Consider the following 16,496-nt stretch of genomic DNA (forward strand, 5'->3'; position numbering starts at 1 on the left):
TTTACATCGGGCAACAAACCAAAAGGACACCTCCCTCCTGCCAGGCCAGGATGCCCAGGCTATGTGCAAGTTCCCAGTACCTGGGCTTGCCACAACTGGGATCCAGTAGTTTCCTTGTGGTTCCATCAGTTCTGCCCTCAAGACACAAAAATCCACCAGGAGCAGCCCAAGCCTCTGCCCCTTCCCAAGCCCCATAACCAGCCTAGAGCCACACCCATACCTGGATGGTGATGAGGGCTCACTGGGAGCTCAGTGCCAAAGGGACAGCAGCCAAAGCCAAGGGAGTAAGCCTTGTTTGGTGTGGGGCTTTTCTGGCTCCCAGCAGGAAATGAGGGTTAATGGGAGCAGCAGCCAGGTGTGTTTGCAGGTGCAGGCAGTTTACATCCCTGCCTCTCCAGTAGGCTCAGCTGCTGTGGGGCCCCCTCCAATACAGACCTGAGGATTTTTATTGCTGAACTACAAGAGGCTGCAACACATGATGCAGATGCCCTGAACTGCCCCTACCTGTGGGGAAGAAGCCCCCTCCCACCTCTGTGCTGTGATCATTAATAGGGTCACCTTGATGCATGCATCAGTGGAGCAGTGGCAGGGCACAGGCAGGGGGACTAGAAGCCAGGAAGATGCTCCTCAGCTCTCCCTGCAGCTCCTCTGGCAAACAATGCAGCTGCTGAGCCTCAAGAGCCTCCTGGGGAAAGGAGAAATGCAAATACTTTTGCCTGAAAATTGATGTAATGCTAGTCCTAGCACAGTGTATGAATTCAGTAAGACTTGCAATAATAGGTGAAATTGGTATTTAACAAGCTTGCAAGGGTTTTAAGAGGAATCTTGGTGCTTAAAACCTAATTCTCTTGCCTGTTGAGGTTTTATTTTCTTCTTGAGTGTTTGGTGCCACCTTCTCCTACTAATATGAAAAAAAGGAAAATGCGTGTTGTCATTGAAAAATGAGACTTGAGCCTTCTGTGTCTTCAACATCTCTTTCCATTATGAAATATTCCTTGAGCCAAAACCTGCATCTCCCAGAAATGTGGGGAGGAAAGAAACAGCAGAGCAAGATCCCTGTGTCATCCCACACCACAGCCACCTTCTTCTTCAAAGGAAAAAATAGTCATTGCACCATGGACTCCTTAAATCACTAGATTTTAATAGCCATATAAATCCTTTGCGTACAGCAATCTGTGGCATGAGAAACCATATAGATACTAAACAAGTTTTTCTGGCTTTTACCACATAAAACTACCAGCAATTTTGTTCTTTAAATCAACTCCTGTAGTAGAAACAATACCAAGCAATTAACAGCAAATTTCAATTTTTTCTAAAACAACAATGTTTCTTCTCTTAAAAAGAGCCAAGAAGCTGACAGGGAGTTTCAGATGTATGTACAGATCTGGGTACCTCAGGAAGCTGTCAGCACCACAAGCCTGTGTTCCCAGTCAGGAGGGGACACTCTAACAGCACCCACTGTCACCCCTGAGGAGGGCTGGGGGTGACTGAGAGGTGACAGCTGCCTGCTACTTTGCCTTTTAGGGCACCACACACTGCCTTGCCCTCCAGCACCCACTGGTCCTGCCTGAGACCTGGACCGGCGCTCTGTCCCTGGACAGGCAGGGAGGGACCACGCCTGGAGAGGTGCAGGATCCATCCCTGAACATTACCTTGCAGCCTGTAAAGTGCAGCTTGCCTGTTTTGCCTGTTTCTACCTATAGCTTCACTCGGTCAGGAGTTGTAATCATGGAGAGGATGCAGAAGTACATTGTACCTTTCCCCACCATGGCCCAGCACCTCGTGGGCTGACCCCTCCTCACCATTCCCTGTGCTGGTCACACACAGCCCCCTCCCACCCCTCACGCCTGTTCCTGGTGGCATTGGCTTTTGCAGAATTCACAGAATTCATTAAGAAAATCGTTATTTACATCCAGGTGTTCAGCAGCACGATGTGATAGAGGAGCTGAGACAGGAGTTCACCCTAGGTGGCTGAATCACATCCTGGCCATGGGCTTATTGCTGACTCGGGCTCAGGGGCCGGATCACCCTGGGTGGTTCCCATTGCCCCAGCTCCACAGCGCTGGCAAAGCTGCTGCCTGCACCCCGTTGTCACTGGCTGTGTTCACCCTCAGGTAGAACCAACCCTGGGCAAGGTGGGCTGTGCACAGACACCACGCCCTGGGCAACGTTAAGGCATTACAAATACACAGGAGCTATTCAGAGATTTAGAAAAACCCACTCAGAGTGTAAACATTTTTGCACATACAGTCATTGGACTTCCACACATGAAGTTTTCTGTTGTTTTCTGGATAAATCATGAGATAAGGAGCTACACAAAGAGCACTCAAGCAGACGCCTGGAGCACTTGGGGGTTCTCGTACAGCACAGCAGCATGCAACACGATGGACTCTAAGTAATAAAAATATTGTTAAGTCTCAGTCTCAGTCCAGGATTCCAGATATCTTCCTACATTTCATATATAGTTTAGGTAAATGTCATGAACAACTATGTGCCGGTAACCCAGGTAAGTTGGGTGGCTGTGTGATGAGCACTGGGTGATTTCAGCTCATTTCTACCTTACCTCTAAGTAGAAAAGGGAGATACTCTGCTTCTGTTCCTGCATCTATGGAGGTTGCTCAATGACCCCAGGTTGCTGTGCCAGTGGTGCTATAGGTTTAGGTATCAGTGATTCTGCCTTCCTCAGGGACTTTGGCACATTGACCCCAATTCGTACAAGATCCCTGAGAACGTATCAAAGCTTCAGTACTTTACAATTTAACCTGGCATGGGCACTTGGCTCCCTGCCACGCTCACGCCTGCTTCTTGTTGTTGTCTATGCTGTGCAGCAGCGCCAGGAACTCCAGGATGAGGTTGGCTGTCTTGCGGGGCCGCTCCACCACCACTGAGTGCCCACAGTTCTCCAGGATGTACACGTGGCAGTCTGGAATAGCGCTTGCTAAAACACTGGCACCAGAAACATCCAGGACCTGGGTGGCAGGAGAAAAAACAGTCACTGCCACAGTCAGAGATGGGTTTTGCTGGACACTGCAGAAACCCTGTTGGGGTCCAACCAAGATGTGGAGCAGGGATGCAGACACAGTCCTGTCTGGGGACAGGGCAGGGAGGCTGCAAGGTGCCAGCCTCAGCATGCAGCAGGGAACTCTCACTGCATGCTTTGCAGCTGCTGTCTCAATGCGAAGGTATCATTGCAAGCAAATACTTGCATCTTTGCATTTATAGAGCCCTCTGCATGCCTGCAGCCTGCTTCCTCCCACATCTTCCCTCCCACTCCTGCCTCTGAAACAAATCCTAAGATTTTGCCTCGAAGCCTGCCCACAAACAGCACATCTCTTCCCAGTTGCCAGGACAACTCTCTTCACTCACACTTTATTCTTCTTCCCAGCCCTTGCCTGCTTCAGTGCTGACACCTGCCCCCCACCTGCCCCCTAGCACTCCCCAGCCCTGGCACTGCCCTCTCCTCCCTCTGGAAAGCTGGCTGTCAGCTTTCTGCCCATCACCCTGCTGAGCTCCTGTGTCTAAACCCACTGGGGACCCAGACACACGTGCCAGCTCCCCGCAGAGCAGTGCACAGCTCAGCAGCACAGCCCCCACCGTGCCCCTGTGGGTGGGCACAGGCAGAGATGGAGACAGATCTGTGGGGGATGTGCAGGGGGCTGCCTACCTGGTCCTGCTTTCCCCAGATGACCTGTGTCGGTGCTTTGATCTTGCTCATGTTCTCATGGAGAGAGTGCCTGGACTTTTCATCCACGATTTCTAAAAACACTAATGGAGCAAGAGAAGAGTCAGTCCTACAGGGAGATGTTTTGCCTTCCTGTCTCAAAGGGTGCCATGTGGGCCAGTCCTGCTAGTATCCCCTCACTGGGAAACTCATGCAGAAATGATGGACTGTCCTCGCCCAAGCCCAGCTGCAGAGGGGCCCTGAGCCAAAACATCTCCTCATAGGAACTTGTTAACCCAGATAAAAGGGCGAGGGTGAAGCAACAACCCTGTCACCAGTGGGGGTGGCAGTGCATTGCTACTGGTGACCAAGATGTGTCCCCATATCTGTTCCCAGCCCCCTCCCACCCTCAGCAAGAAAGCACGGGGATGCTGGGGTCCACCCATGTGCCAGGGACATGGGGGCTGGGAACAGCTGGTCCCCAGGCCCCGGGGATCCTGCTGGAAAGCCTAGTGAGGAGGCTGCCACCATGCACTTACGTTTCCGGTAAAATTCATTGTGTGGGATGCGAACGTCAACAAGGCCCTGGAGGATCTGCAGGGAGAGAAGAGGAGAGCTGCTGGAGGGGAGCCATGCCCTGCACAGGGCTGAGCGTGCCCAAGAGCACTCAAGAGCAGCCCTTGTCGCCCCAGCAAGTCTGGCCCCAGCATGAGCTTCTTCCTAAGCATGTGGGGCTGTTGAAACCACGCTTAAGCAACATATATTTCAGCAACAAGTAATAGTGTCTTTTATGATGCAGTCCCAATTTCTGCCCCTGGCCAGCAGCCACCTCAGCCATGACTGCACTTTTCTTCCTTCTTGTATTCTTTTCCCAAAATCATCAAAGGTCTTGGCACTACTTTACATTTTCTTCTTACTCTCCAATCTACTCACTCCAGACTTCCTAAGGGAAACTAGTTTAATAGCCAGCCCCTCACCAAGTTCCTCTTGCTTGACAATGATGTAATTAACATTTCCATTTCTTTTACTTAAAAAGCAGTGAACAATCTCCCTCCACATCAGACAACAGCTGCCTTAGTTATTTAATGCTTCCTGCCAGCCATATAAAAAACCCTTCCACATCCCAGCCTGCTGCCAAAAACCTCATGGGAGGAGGAATTCCAGCAGGGACTGCCAGAGGGAGCTTGGAAAAGAGGGTTTGAAGGACAAGTGCTGGAAAAATGCAGTGAGTGGGGCAGGGTGTGTCTCACCTGGGTGATGGCAGGGTTGGCAGCTCTAGCTCTACTCCCAGCATTGCCTCAGTTGCCACCATGTAGGCTCAGGGAGAAGCAAACCTTCTCACCACCTCCAGGCTCCCCTTTCCCAGCCTCCACAACCAGTGCCAGCGTCTCACCTGCTGTGGCACCTTGAAGCGAACGTAGGAGCAAAGCTTCAGCATGTCTGCCATCTCCTCGGGCGTCGAGGGGATTAAAGGGATCCTGTCAATGCATTTGGACTCCTGCAGCTCCCGGAGCTGCTTAATGAACTTGCTGTCAGTGGTACTTGGCAGGCCTGGGTGAAATGAGAAGGGGTGAAATCCAGATGAGATCCCCCCAAATAGCCCAAATGAAAAAGCATCCTTGTACTGACATCCCGCATCCCTGCCTCTGGCTTCCCGCCTGCTCACTCTTGGAAAAAAAAAAATGTAAAAAGAGGGGAAGAAAACATCTGTACATACAGCCACTTCAATATGCATCCAGAGGTACCCAGCCTCCCTCGTGCTCCAGGGCTTGGCATCCCCAGAGGCTGGCACAGCACAAGGTGTAGACATGCATGACTACTTCAGCAAAAGCTATAGTGCTTATTTTTATGTGGTCATCAGATGCAAACACTAGTGCCCAGGCTGCCACTGCACTGGGTTGGATAGAAAATTTCAGCAGCCCCATCTGCATGCACCACTGAAGAAAAATTCCCCAGCAATTTAATCCTAAACCTTTCTGCAGCCCCCACACAGAGGTTTCACATCCAGAAACAGCCAGAGAGGCAGTCAACACTTCTCCCAGAGGGGAGTGGGAACTTGACGCCCCCAGAGCCTGGTAGCTAGGTAACATTTGCTTTGTTTCATTCCTTAGTGCGTATTTGGAAGTTGCTTTCCTTGTGTGGGAGGGGAAAGGAGCTGCTATGACAACTGGGATGCAGCAAAGCCTCCCCGGCACAGAAGCTCTCTGCCTGCTATGCCTCCTGCAGCATATCATGCCCAGGCTTCCCTGAGCCCCCTGTCCAGGGGATGGAGGGGATAGAGGGGACACCCTGCTGACCTGTGCCCAGCCCTGAAGTGCTCTCCCCACTGCAGGCACCCAAAGGTGGGAGGTCAGAGCTCTCCAGTTCCCAAAGCCCTAGGCAAAGCACACTAGGGCTTTCAGGAGGCCAGAATGGGGAGGCCATTCCTGTTGCAGTCTTGAATCCCACTCCTGAACTGAGAGGCTGCAGACATGCTGTGTAAAATGCCTGCCATCCCAAGGGGAAAGGCATTTTCCTCCAGAGCAGAACTTGTCCCATTTTCCCTAGTCCTGACTCCAACCAAAGCACAGTGGGGCAAACATGAAACCCCTGGAGAAGAGTAGTCAGCACAAAGATGTGATTTTCTCTTGTGCCTTGCCAGAGATTTCCAGAGTGTAAATACAAATAATTTCTAAATGCTTTGCACTACACATCTATGCTGCCTACAGAACAGCCCTGGGCTTTTGCACCAGCTTCTGCTTGAGCTCTCTCTGTCTCCCCTCCCCTGCCTTGCCCACCTGCAGGACAGATGAGGGTCAGGCTGCAAATATCTTCTGGGTACTGAGCAGCATAGACACCAGCAACATTTCCCCCCATGGAAGTGCCAACCAGATGAAAGGGCTTTCTGTTCAGCTTGATGCACTCCACGAACTGGCAGGGAGCAGAAGGAGTGTTGTTAGGAGAGAGGAAACAGCAGCATGGGGTCAGATCATTAGAGAAATTCAACTCAAAAGCTTGAGGCTGGCAGCTCTGGCTGCCTGGGAAGGGAGAGAGTGAGGCCACACAAGGCAGACTCACAGGGCTCAGCATCCCTCTTGTCCCCACGTCCCTCACGTCCCCACGTCCCTCTGCAGAAGTGATGTGATGCTGGAGCTTTACCTGGTGTATTCTCTTAGCTTGCCCACTAATGGAGTAATCATCCAAGTCTGAGCGGGTCGTACCCTCGTGCCCAGGCATGTCCACACAGACCAAGTGCAGGTTCTTTGGCAGGAACTGAAGAAACAAACCAGGAGTGGTTATAGTGCAGGGAAACTGCTCCAAAGCCCAGGGATGGCAAGTAGGGAGCCCAGGTGGGAGCAGGGAGGGGTCACTCTCCTCCTGGCAGCCCTGACTGCTCGTGCACCAGAATAAGTCAGCTCGTGTACCAAGGATGACATGAGGAGAGAGCTTGGCCAAGACTTGCTTCCAATGGAGGCAGCAGGTGTGTACTGCTTTTCCCCTGCAGCTCTGCATGTTATAGGGTGAAGGGATGCAACAAGAAATGGGCATGGAGCTAAGCAGTGTGTTCCTAGCATGTTACAGCAGTCATCCCATCCCATGCATGCAATTACTGGGCCCCCCACACTGCCCCCAAGCCCAGGACCATCAATTTTCAGTAAGGAGCAACATGACAGAAACGGAATCCCACCTTGACTATGGACAGCCACATGTCTTTGTGGGCTGAGAACCCATGTAACATCAGGATGGACGGTCGGTATCCAGGCCTTCCTCTATAGGAATAACAAAACTGATAGTCATCGTAGTTTGCATATCTAACCTGCATGCCCAAGGCTCGGCGCCAGTACCTGGAAACAAGGAGAAAACACCAGTGAGAAAGACAAGACCAGGGCCCAGCCATGATATAAGCCAGGTGACAAGTCTGAAGGCAGGCACAGATTTTTTGGCTTCCTAAGGCCAGTTAGGTTGGGCTCTCACTGGTGCCATAATGGGACTACTAGAATTAACCCTGTGCATCTGGTCCCTGGACAGGTGTAGTACTGGCTGCTGGCTGCACTGCAGATGGTTTGTGGAGACACTCTGTCTGTTAAGAACTTTAAACAAATACTCTAAATAACTCATTAAGCAATGGAAATGGGCCAAAATAACAATGGTAAAAGAGAAAATGCCCAAAGGCTGATATGAGGACAGAGACTCAAGAGAGAGGGGCAACACACATGGCACAGGATGGGCAGGCTAAGGGAGACAGTTCTCCCAGGTGGATAAGGTGGATCTGTCACAGGGTTATTTGGACACAGTCCTGCGTCAATGGGAGTACATCACCCCACAGATAAGCACATCAGCTCCCAGCCAAAACAACCGTGTGACCCTGGAGCACCAGAGAAACCCAATTCCCACTCACCAGCTAGACAGCCTCTGAAAATGTATTTAGACACACACAAAGGACTGGAGTGGACCATCCTTACACTGGGTTTAGCACCCCAGAAGATAGCAGGCTAACCCCAGTGCTGTTCCTCTAAAAGCAGAGGCAGACAGTCCTGCCAGCATATGCCTGCAGCCTGCTCAGAGGATGCAGCAAAACTGCTGGCCAGAGGGACCTGGACAGAGATTATCGGTGACACTTCGGACACATGACGTGTACGTGCAGCCCAAGGCAGAGAATGGGGCCACTTTGTCTGCAATTCCCCTGTGCTCAGATACAACCCTTGTCAGGACAACTGCTGGGCTACTCCTGGTGGCCAAGACACTGGCAAGTACTTTTATATGCCGTATCAGAGTTTATTTAAGACACAAGAGCAAGGTCACCAACGCTTCTGGACTGTCCTACCTCTCTGCCCACTCAAAGCTTATGCATAGTGAAATCCTCTTTTAGCATAATCTCTTTTTCGAGGGAGTTAGTGGGACTTAAGCAGCATCTCAGCTCTGTGCTGGTCCTACAAGGAGAGGTGAATTTCTCCCTAATAAGTGTCTTAAGAGTCCTTGCCTCAAAGGCACTGGTGTGAACTACCGATGGGCAAGATGATAACATTTTTAGCAACTGATCCTAATGGATCAATTCAGCAGAAGGCAAAATAATCTGTGCAAAGCTGAACTGATCCCTCACAAGGTGTTAACTCACTTAGTGGCAGCAGCTAAACTGATTAACCCCTGTCGCAGCACAGGCAGAGCGGTTCCAGGGCTGGGGTCAGCGGGGCAGCCCTGGATATCCTGCCAGGCAGGAAGGCGCATTAGCGGCAGGGAAAGCAGTGAGGCTGTGGGTGAGGGGGCCCAGCGTGACCCTTGACTGCACCAGCTGAGGACACAGACTGGCAGGGAGAAGAAGGAGGGGGCAGGGAATTATGGAAGAAGGGAGAAGCTCCCCCCAGGACCTCCCAGGAACAGTGCGGCAAAGCTGGAGCTGCATGGGGCTGAAAGACGAGGGCAGCATGGCATGCCTGGATTTTGGAAACACCCCTGAGCTGAACTGTGGGAGCCACCATCTACCAGCAGCACATGAGGGCAGCCTGACACGCTGCCTGCTCTGCCTGTGCTGTCTGGCTGCTGCTGCCTGCTCCACGCTGGGGGATGAGACTCTGCCCTGACTTCTGAAGGGAGTTACTCCCGGTTTTCCTTGCAACAAACCCAGAGAGGAAAGCTGCCAGTGGGCTTATCACTGATTTCCACGGACAAAGGAGGACTGAAGGATTTAGTGCTTGCCTCCTGGTATCAGAAAGGACAAGATTCAAGGGCATAAGGAAAAGCATCCCTCCATCTTCTCTGATGCTCCATTCCAGAAGAAAAAGAGAGGATGAGAAAAGCCTCATCCATAACTACTAATGAGGGAAAGTCTCTGTCTGCTGAGCAGGCTGTCAGCTGGGATGGAGCATGTGAGCCCAGGGACACCCACACCACAGCCACATTGATGAGGTGGGAGGTCACCAGACTGCCACAGCTGCCAGGCTGGTGGATAGGCTGCAATGGCAGTGCTTCTCCTAGTCTCAGTCCTGTCCTTGAGGAAAGCAACCCAAAGAGGTTTGGAGAGATCTTGCAAGCTGGCACTGCAGTGGCACCCTGGCCAGCTGCCCCTTGGCACAGTCAAACCCCTGGGACAGCAAGAGGCCTGACAGACATAGGCCTCCGCAGCAAAAATGCAATAGGAAAATGCCATTTTCTTCTCCCAGACATGTTTAAAGCTGCACACAGCTGGCAAGGCCCTGGAGGACCTCAGGTCACCTGCTGTTATTGCTGTCAGGGGCAGGAACACCCAGCTCTGTCCACACCACTGTGACCCGTGTGTGTGGGGGCCCTGCTCGGTGCGGGGCTCGTGCACTCACCAGTAGTAGATGCGGATAAGCGCCGAGGGCCAGAGGAGGAATGAGGCCACGAAGGCCAGGATGGGGATAGCCAGGGTGCCACCAGCAATGACAAACATGTTCAGCATATCCAGGTCCATGCTGCTCTTCACTGCTCAGCCTCACCTGCCTGCATTTAGGGAAAGTTCTGAGGTTAACCACCAGAAATTACAACAAGTCATTGCTAAATGAGAACTCTGCTGCCAGATGAGGAGGAAAGCAGCTCTGCAAGAAGCAGATATCCTTCAGGAGCACAGCAATGTCTCCTTCAGTTTTAAAACCCACCTATTTCTTCTGCCTCCTTAATGGATCTAATCATTGCAATGTTATCCTCTCAGGAGAGCACATCTCAAACAGGCAATGAGCCTCCTAACAGGCAGGGAACATGTCCAGGGTGACAGGGCACAACATGACCCTTGGGACACTTTGCAGACACAGGAAGCACAGCCCCCCGAGGGGTGCAGGCAGCCTTGGCAGCCTTTCCCCCCACCATGCGTGCAGGCAGCCTTTCCCCCGACAGGCGCAAGCAGGGCCAGCTTCAGGCAGGCTCCACGCTTCCTTTTGGAGGCAGGCATCCAGCTCTGTCTCCCTTGTCTCCCCCTGCCTGATCTCAAATCCCCAGCACACAACCACTGACCTAGAACTGGTGGGTTGAGCCCAGCTCTCATTACCGCTCTACACAGGCACCAACTAATCAAGGAAGCAGAGCCTATTAATGGACTCGGGAACAGAAGGAAACAACTTGGCAGGGCACGCTTTAGTGTCCAGCCCTTATCAGAAACAAATTTATCCCCACCCACACAACCTCACTTCTGCCTCACATTTTGCACTTCCTGTGGATAACAGGTTCCCATCCCTGCTCCCCAGCATCTTTCAGACAAGCCTCAGGGACGGCAGGTGGAGGACACTCGGAGCAAGGGCAAGCTCTTGCACAATGTCATGTTTGTCCCTGAACTCTCCCTACTACAGGCAGCTGGGATATATTTTTCTCATTAAGAGATTAAACGCTGCCACACACATATCTCCTCTAATTCCCCCTGCTAACCAACTCATGGCTCCCTCTTTCCTCGGCACTACACTTTTGTCCCACATTTGTAAAACGAAACCTCCTCAATGCCTGCTCTCCCACCAGCCACTCACCCCCCACCACCACCTCCACATTTCTCCGTGTCAGGACAGTCAGATTTTTTCCAGCTTCCTGCAAGACTCCCAGTGTGTGCGGTATGTGATGCCATGAAACAGAAACACAATCACCACAGTCACAGCGTCCCGCCCCCAGACACCGTCACATTGGACCCCCACGGTACACACAACCCTGAGAAACGGTGTACAGAACCTCTGAAACATCAGCCAGAATTGCCCCCTTCCCGCAGGGAAAATAGGAATAACTAAAATTTGAGGAATACTGTAAATATTTCCACCAGGCACCTCCTTAACAAAGCTAAACCTCATTTCCGTCTTCAAGCCTCAACAAGACGTCGTTATTAATTTAATTAACATTTTGTAGAAAGATCCTTGATGTCAGCATGGCTTGTTCATAGATAAACATTTTATGCAACCGATAAACCTTATCCATGCGAGCAGGGCTGCGAGGGAGCTCGCCCTAGAGCACTCGCTGCCTTTTGCTATGTCACTAAAACAGGGTAGAAATTAAGCACGGGAAATCGCCATTGTTCCCATTGGTGACCCCTAACGAGAGAAGGCTGCAGGAAGCAAAAAGCGCGGGATGGTGGAAGACCCTGTGACACGGGATCACCACCTCCGCCTCCATCTCCACACCACTTTTAAAAAGCTAAACGAGGAGAAATCCTTTTAAAAAGCTCGGCTTACCTTGCAGAGTTCCCCTCCTCCTCTCGGCACAAGTCCTGCTCGCTGTGGGCAGCGGCAGTGTCTGAGAACACTGTCAGAAGAGGAAAAGAACAAGGTCAAAATCGCAGTCCTGCTTTCACTGCTCCCTTCAGGCTCGGCGGCCCGGTGAGTTTGAGGTATTTAAGCCACCAGCTTCCCTTCAAGACGTCTCATATTCACCTTCTGACCAACCTCTCCCCTGTTTATGTAAATATGGTCTTTTGTACAATAAAGCCCGCTGAGTGCACTTGTTCCAAGCAGGAGCAAAGTGCAAGCTGCCATCGGGGAGGAAGCGAGAGGCGCGGCGGGGAGAGCCGAGCCCAGCAGCCCCGGGCAGCGCTGCGCGGATCCAGAGCCGCGGGCTCATGCTCGCCCTTCAGGTGATTACTGCTATTAGAACAAAGTCAGCTAAGCTGCTTCTCATCCCCTTCCTCTTTGTCTTAAAGGTAATTTTCCAAGCGCTCTCCGCGCCCCTCCCCTCCCCCTCCCGGAGCCTGCCCTGTGTGAGACGGGCTGAAGCGGAGCGCAGCCGCAGGAAATTACTGGGGAGGCAGCAAAATGCTGGCCTGAACTCGCTGGCAGATTTTGGCCGTGAAATTCACGGGGGACGATCAAACAGGTGCACCGGAGCCACGCGGCATGAGTTCTGAGGGCTGCTTCAAGCCAGAAAACCCCTGAGAGGTCCCCTTGCCACGGCCGCAGGTCCAGGGGCAGTCGGGGGCTGCCGTCCCCATCACGCCGGAGCATTTCGGCAGGGCCATGGCAGCCACCCCTCACCACGTGAGCCCCGGCGTCCAATGCTGGCCATGCACACCCGGCAAGCCCCGCTCAGGGCCCCGCTGGCCACGGCTGCCTGGGGGGTTCAGGTTGCGCAGGCAGCCTCATGGCGCTTCCGAACCTCCTGAGTGGTCAGAGCACCGTCACTGATTTCCATGGCTAACTCCGATGCAGGAGAATGTCAGCAGGCTCAGCTGTGCAGGCAGGGGCAGCCACCATCACCACAGTCCCCAGCACCCGCTTCCCCTTAAAGCCACCCCTGCACCCATCAGTGCTGCAGGGACACTGGCTCGTGGGAGCACCCACAGTGGCAATGCCCTGCCATGGTGCTTTGCCCATCCGGGAATGATAACCCTCCCTGCTGCACTGAGACCAGGCACCATCACCCCAGGCCCAAGCACAGTCCTTTGCTACCAGTTAGAGAATAGCTTTTTAAGCTGCTGTGGGTTTAAAAATAAAACAAGCCCTCTGGTAACAGTTGCAAGTCTTCATACCACAGCTCATCCATCATTCTGAGGTGCCCTGTGACCAAGAGTCACAGCAAGTGGCTCCAAGTGTTGCTACTGCCTCTCAGAAGTATCCTCACACACTTCATAAATTAACTTGGAAATATCAATTAGGCGACTCTGATAAATGATGTGTGATCATGGTGGTGGTAACACCAAGCACACTGAGCACATGGCAGGGCATGGGATGCCAAACCAGGAGCACTGGTTCCCATACTGGCAACAAGCACTAACCACCACAGCCTGCATCCCACCTGGGAGGATCCCCAGAACAAGGCACCCCAGGTAAGGGGATGGTCCCAGGACAGATGATAAGGGGAGGCTCCACATCTCCATTTGTTTGCTATTTCCCTCCCCTGTGTCAGATTCAAGCAAGGATCTCAACACCTGCAAAGAGAGGGGCCAACAGATGGAAGGGGTCTGTGGGTCACTACAGAGGACAGCATGTTGGGGACATTCCCTCCTTCTGAGGCCATGGAACAAGGGTATTTTTCCTCTTTTGAGCTCAGTGTGTCACTCCGGGGAGGCTGGGAAAGACCCAAGAATGCCACTCAGGTGTATCTTTAATTTTTTTCCAAGCCCCACAAGAGAGGGAGCAGCAGCACAAAACCCACCCCAAGGCAGAAGGCCCTTGGGTTGGAAGAGGAAACTGGCAGCTGATGCACTGGGCAGCCCTGAGAAAGGCCAGGCAGGGATTTCACAAAACAGGAATCACATGTATGCCGTCACTGCCAACATTCAGGCACAAAGGCTGTCTTGGGCTGTGATCATCGGGACTGGGCTGCACAACTGCTGTTGCACCCAGGGTTTTGCTCAGCCCACCTGCACCCAGTGCAGTCCATGCCTCACTGATCACTGAATCACTGAAAGCTAGGCAGCAAAAAAGCATATGCTTTTGGGTATTTTTTTAAGATCTGAAAAGGAAAAAGCATCAACCAATTTTAAGATCCCACTGCAAAAATAAGGGGCTTTGAGGGACTTTGATGACTGAGGTGGGCCCCCTAGAAGTCCTCACTCACAGCACTAACCCTATAAAAAGAAAAACCCAAAACACGCAAGTGAACCCTTTCTCTTGGAAACTCCCTCACCCTTGCATCATCTGCAGCCTGAAAAATAATATTGACTGTAAACGATGACATAACAACTGTTATGATTACCCAGTAGTTTGCAATGGGATCCTTTAGGTGCTAATCACAGTGAAGTTATAGTTTAATATCTATTAATATTTGAAAGATCTCTGTCTGTCAGTCAGCTCTCAATCTTAATCCAGCCTCTGATGAGCCAAGAGTGGGAAATGTGCCCTTTCACCTTCATTTATTTATAGATGGCAGCAATGCGATCATTATTTCTGCAGCAGTGTTTCACCAAACGTACATCTCTGAGCCATTTGTATCTGTGCAGCACGGCTCCAACACGAGCCAGCGAGTCTGGGCTGGTCCCTGACCCTGCTGCTGTACCCCAGGCTTGGAATATGCAGGGACAAGCTATCAGCATCACTGCTAGCCAGACTGGGCACAAGGTGGATGAAAAGCATGACCCAAGCAGGCTGTGCTGCCAGTCAGCTGCTGGTTTGGCAATTCATAATGCGCCCATCCTCCTTCCGGACCCCGTCGCCATCCTCATCCTGCCGCACACGCACGCAGCAGAGCATGCACGGCACATCTGATGTCACGAGTGTGCTCGGACTCAGTCGTCTCCTGGGGAGGGGGTAGGAAAGAGTTGGGCAAGGATGAGGTACGGGTATCCAGGGGTCACTTCTTGGCCTCTTTTCTCAGCACACAGCCCCCCCAGCCCCCCCCCAAAAGCATCCTCCTCTGGCAAAATGACAGCATCCTCCGAACAGCAGCAGCTAGGACCATAGAATCCTTTAGTCATAAAACGGTTTGCTTTGGAAGGGACCTTAAAGATCATCTTGTTCCAACCCCCTCGCCACCAAATGATTAATTGTTGGAGGAGGGGGGGAAATTAAAGGCAAATTAATTAAATCTTTGAATATATAGTTTAATGTTTTTCTTGGATTTCGTCTTTGCTCGCGATCTTCTGCCCACCCCCTGCGATACCACAGCTGGGACTGGGGAGACCCGGACGCCGGAACGGCCCCCCCTCCTCTCACTTCCCTCCCGGTCCTGTCATTGCCACCGTCAGCCCCGCATCCCGCCCCATCCCCCCGCCTCTCACCGTGCCGATCCGAGCCGTGCCTGGCCGTAATGGCAGCGCCGGGCGGCGGAACGCGGCGGCTCCGCTGCGCCCTCCCCCCGCGCCGGTGCGGCTCCGCGGGGCGCAGCGGAGAGGCGGGGATGCGGCTCCGCGGGGCGGGATGCCGAGGGGGTATAGGCGGGACACCGCTGGGGTGAAAGGGGGGTGAGACAGGGGCGAAAGCGGGGCTTACAAGGCGGTGAAAGGGGGCGTGTGATGGGGCTGCTTTGCCCATGACAAAGGAGACAAGGGGGAGTCTGCAAGATGGCTGCAGTGGGGCATGCAGAGGGACGTCAGTGGATGTGCAAGGGGGGGATGCAACGAAGCTGCAAAAGGAATGCAGGGGAGAAGTAATGGGGCTTCCGTGGGGATTGCAACAGGGGTGGAAAGGGGGATGCAGTGGGAGGATTCAGTGGAACTGTGATGGGAATTCAGTGGGGTTAAAGCAGGGGGTGCAACCGGGCTGCAGTGGAAGTGCAAGCGGTATATACGGTATAACACGGGTGCTAGGGCGACACTGGGGGTACAGCAGGGGACACAGAGTGGCAACAGAGGGATGTGATGTGACTTTAGTGGGGGTGTAAGGGAGAGGTGCAAGTAGGCTGCAGGGGGTGGGCAGTTACACCAGGGTTTGGTTTACCTTAACCCTGGGAAGATGATTCACCCCGCCGAGGCAGCGTTCAGTCACTTGCAGGATTGCAAACAGCCTCACCTCGTGAGATGTAAAAGGGGGTATTGCAAGGGACACGCAGCAGGGAGCCAAGAAGGATGCAATGAGGCTACGGAACTCTTACAATGGGGTTGCCATGGGGATGCAACAGGGATAAAATGGGAATGAGATGCGGCAGCAACAGGGTTACAACAAGGAGACACAAGGGTGGATACAACCGGGGAAGGGGCGAGGGGGGGGGGGGTTGTTACAATATTACAATAGGGATGTCAAGGGGATGCGATACAATTGCCACAGAACTACAAAGGAGAATGCAGCGCTACACCCCACAGAGAAACCTCACAGCCCCCTTGCATGAGGCCTGGGAGCAAGCTTGGGGTGGGGGACAGCTGTTCCCAGGTCTGGGCGACGGCTGTGGTCAGGGATGTTCCCATGGGAAGGACACAAAGGTTGAAATCAGAGCATCCCACTTATAAAAATCCTATTTCAGGTGTTAAAGTTATTCTGTCAGGTTACAAATCTTTTACCTT

General features: G+C 52.7%; 1 protein-coding gene across 3 annotated transcripts; it reads right to left on the reverse strand.

The window, feature by feature from the left end:
* Window positions 1–1,121: 1,121 nt before the first annotated feature.
* Window positions 1,122–15,394, reverse strand: ABHD6 (abhydrolase domain containing 6, acylglycerol lipase). 3 transcript variants are annotated; one of them, XM_053953881.1, is made up of 10 exons: window positions 15,279–15,394; window positions 11,800–11,869; window positions 9,952–10,099; window positions 7,329–7,485; window positions 6,800–6,913; window positions 6,439–6,571; window positions 5,055–5,212; window positions 4,201–4,255; window positions 3,665–3,765; window positions 1,122–2,969 (listed from the first exon to the last, which is right to left on the reverse strand). In XM_053953881.1, exons 3-10 carry the CDS (start codon window positions 10,068–10,070, stop codon window positions 2,793–2,795), a joined length of 1,014 nt encoding a protein of 337 aa, XP_053809856.1. In that variant the 5' UTR covers window positions 10,071–10,099; window positions 11,800–11,869; window positions 15,279–15,394; the 3' UTR covers window positions 1,122–2,792. The 3 variants fall into 3 exon arrangements, with proteins under 3 accessions (XP_053809856.1, XP_053809857.1, XP_053809858.1); XM_053953882.1 differs by lacking the exon at window positions 15,279–15,394 and adding an exon at window positions 12,361–13,119; XM_053953883.1 differs by lacking the exon at window positions 15,279–15,394 and adding an exon at window positions 11,998–12,341.
* Between the last annotated feature and the right edge of the window lie 1,102 nt (window positions 15,395–16,496).

The sequence above is a fragment of the Vidua chalybeata genome, chromosome 12, assembly GCF_026979565.1.
Source record: "Vidua chalybeata isolate OUT-0048 chromosome 12, bVidCha1 merged haplotype, whole genome shotgun sequence".
Taxonomy (NCBI): domain Eukaryota; kingdom Metazoa; phylum Chordata; class Aves; order Passeriformes; family Viduidae; genus Vidua; species Vidua chalybeata.

Bases quoted from the DNA above. Each gene is read 5' to 3' on its own strand.
- ABHD6 (XM_053953881.1), bottom strand. From the start codon at position 10,070: ATGGACCTGGATATGCTGAACATGTTTGTCATTGCTGGTGGCACCCTG. The intron at 4,256-5,054 runs GTGAGACGCTGG...CTCTCCCTGCAG, and splicing joins GCTTCAAGGTGCCACAGCAG to ATCCTCCAGGGCCTTGTTGA. The intron at 3,766-4,200 runs GTAAGTGCATGG...TTGCTCCATTAG, and splicing joins CAATGAATTTTACCGGAAAC to TGTTTTTAGAAATCGTGGAT.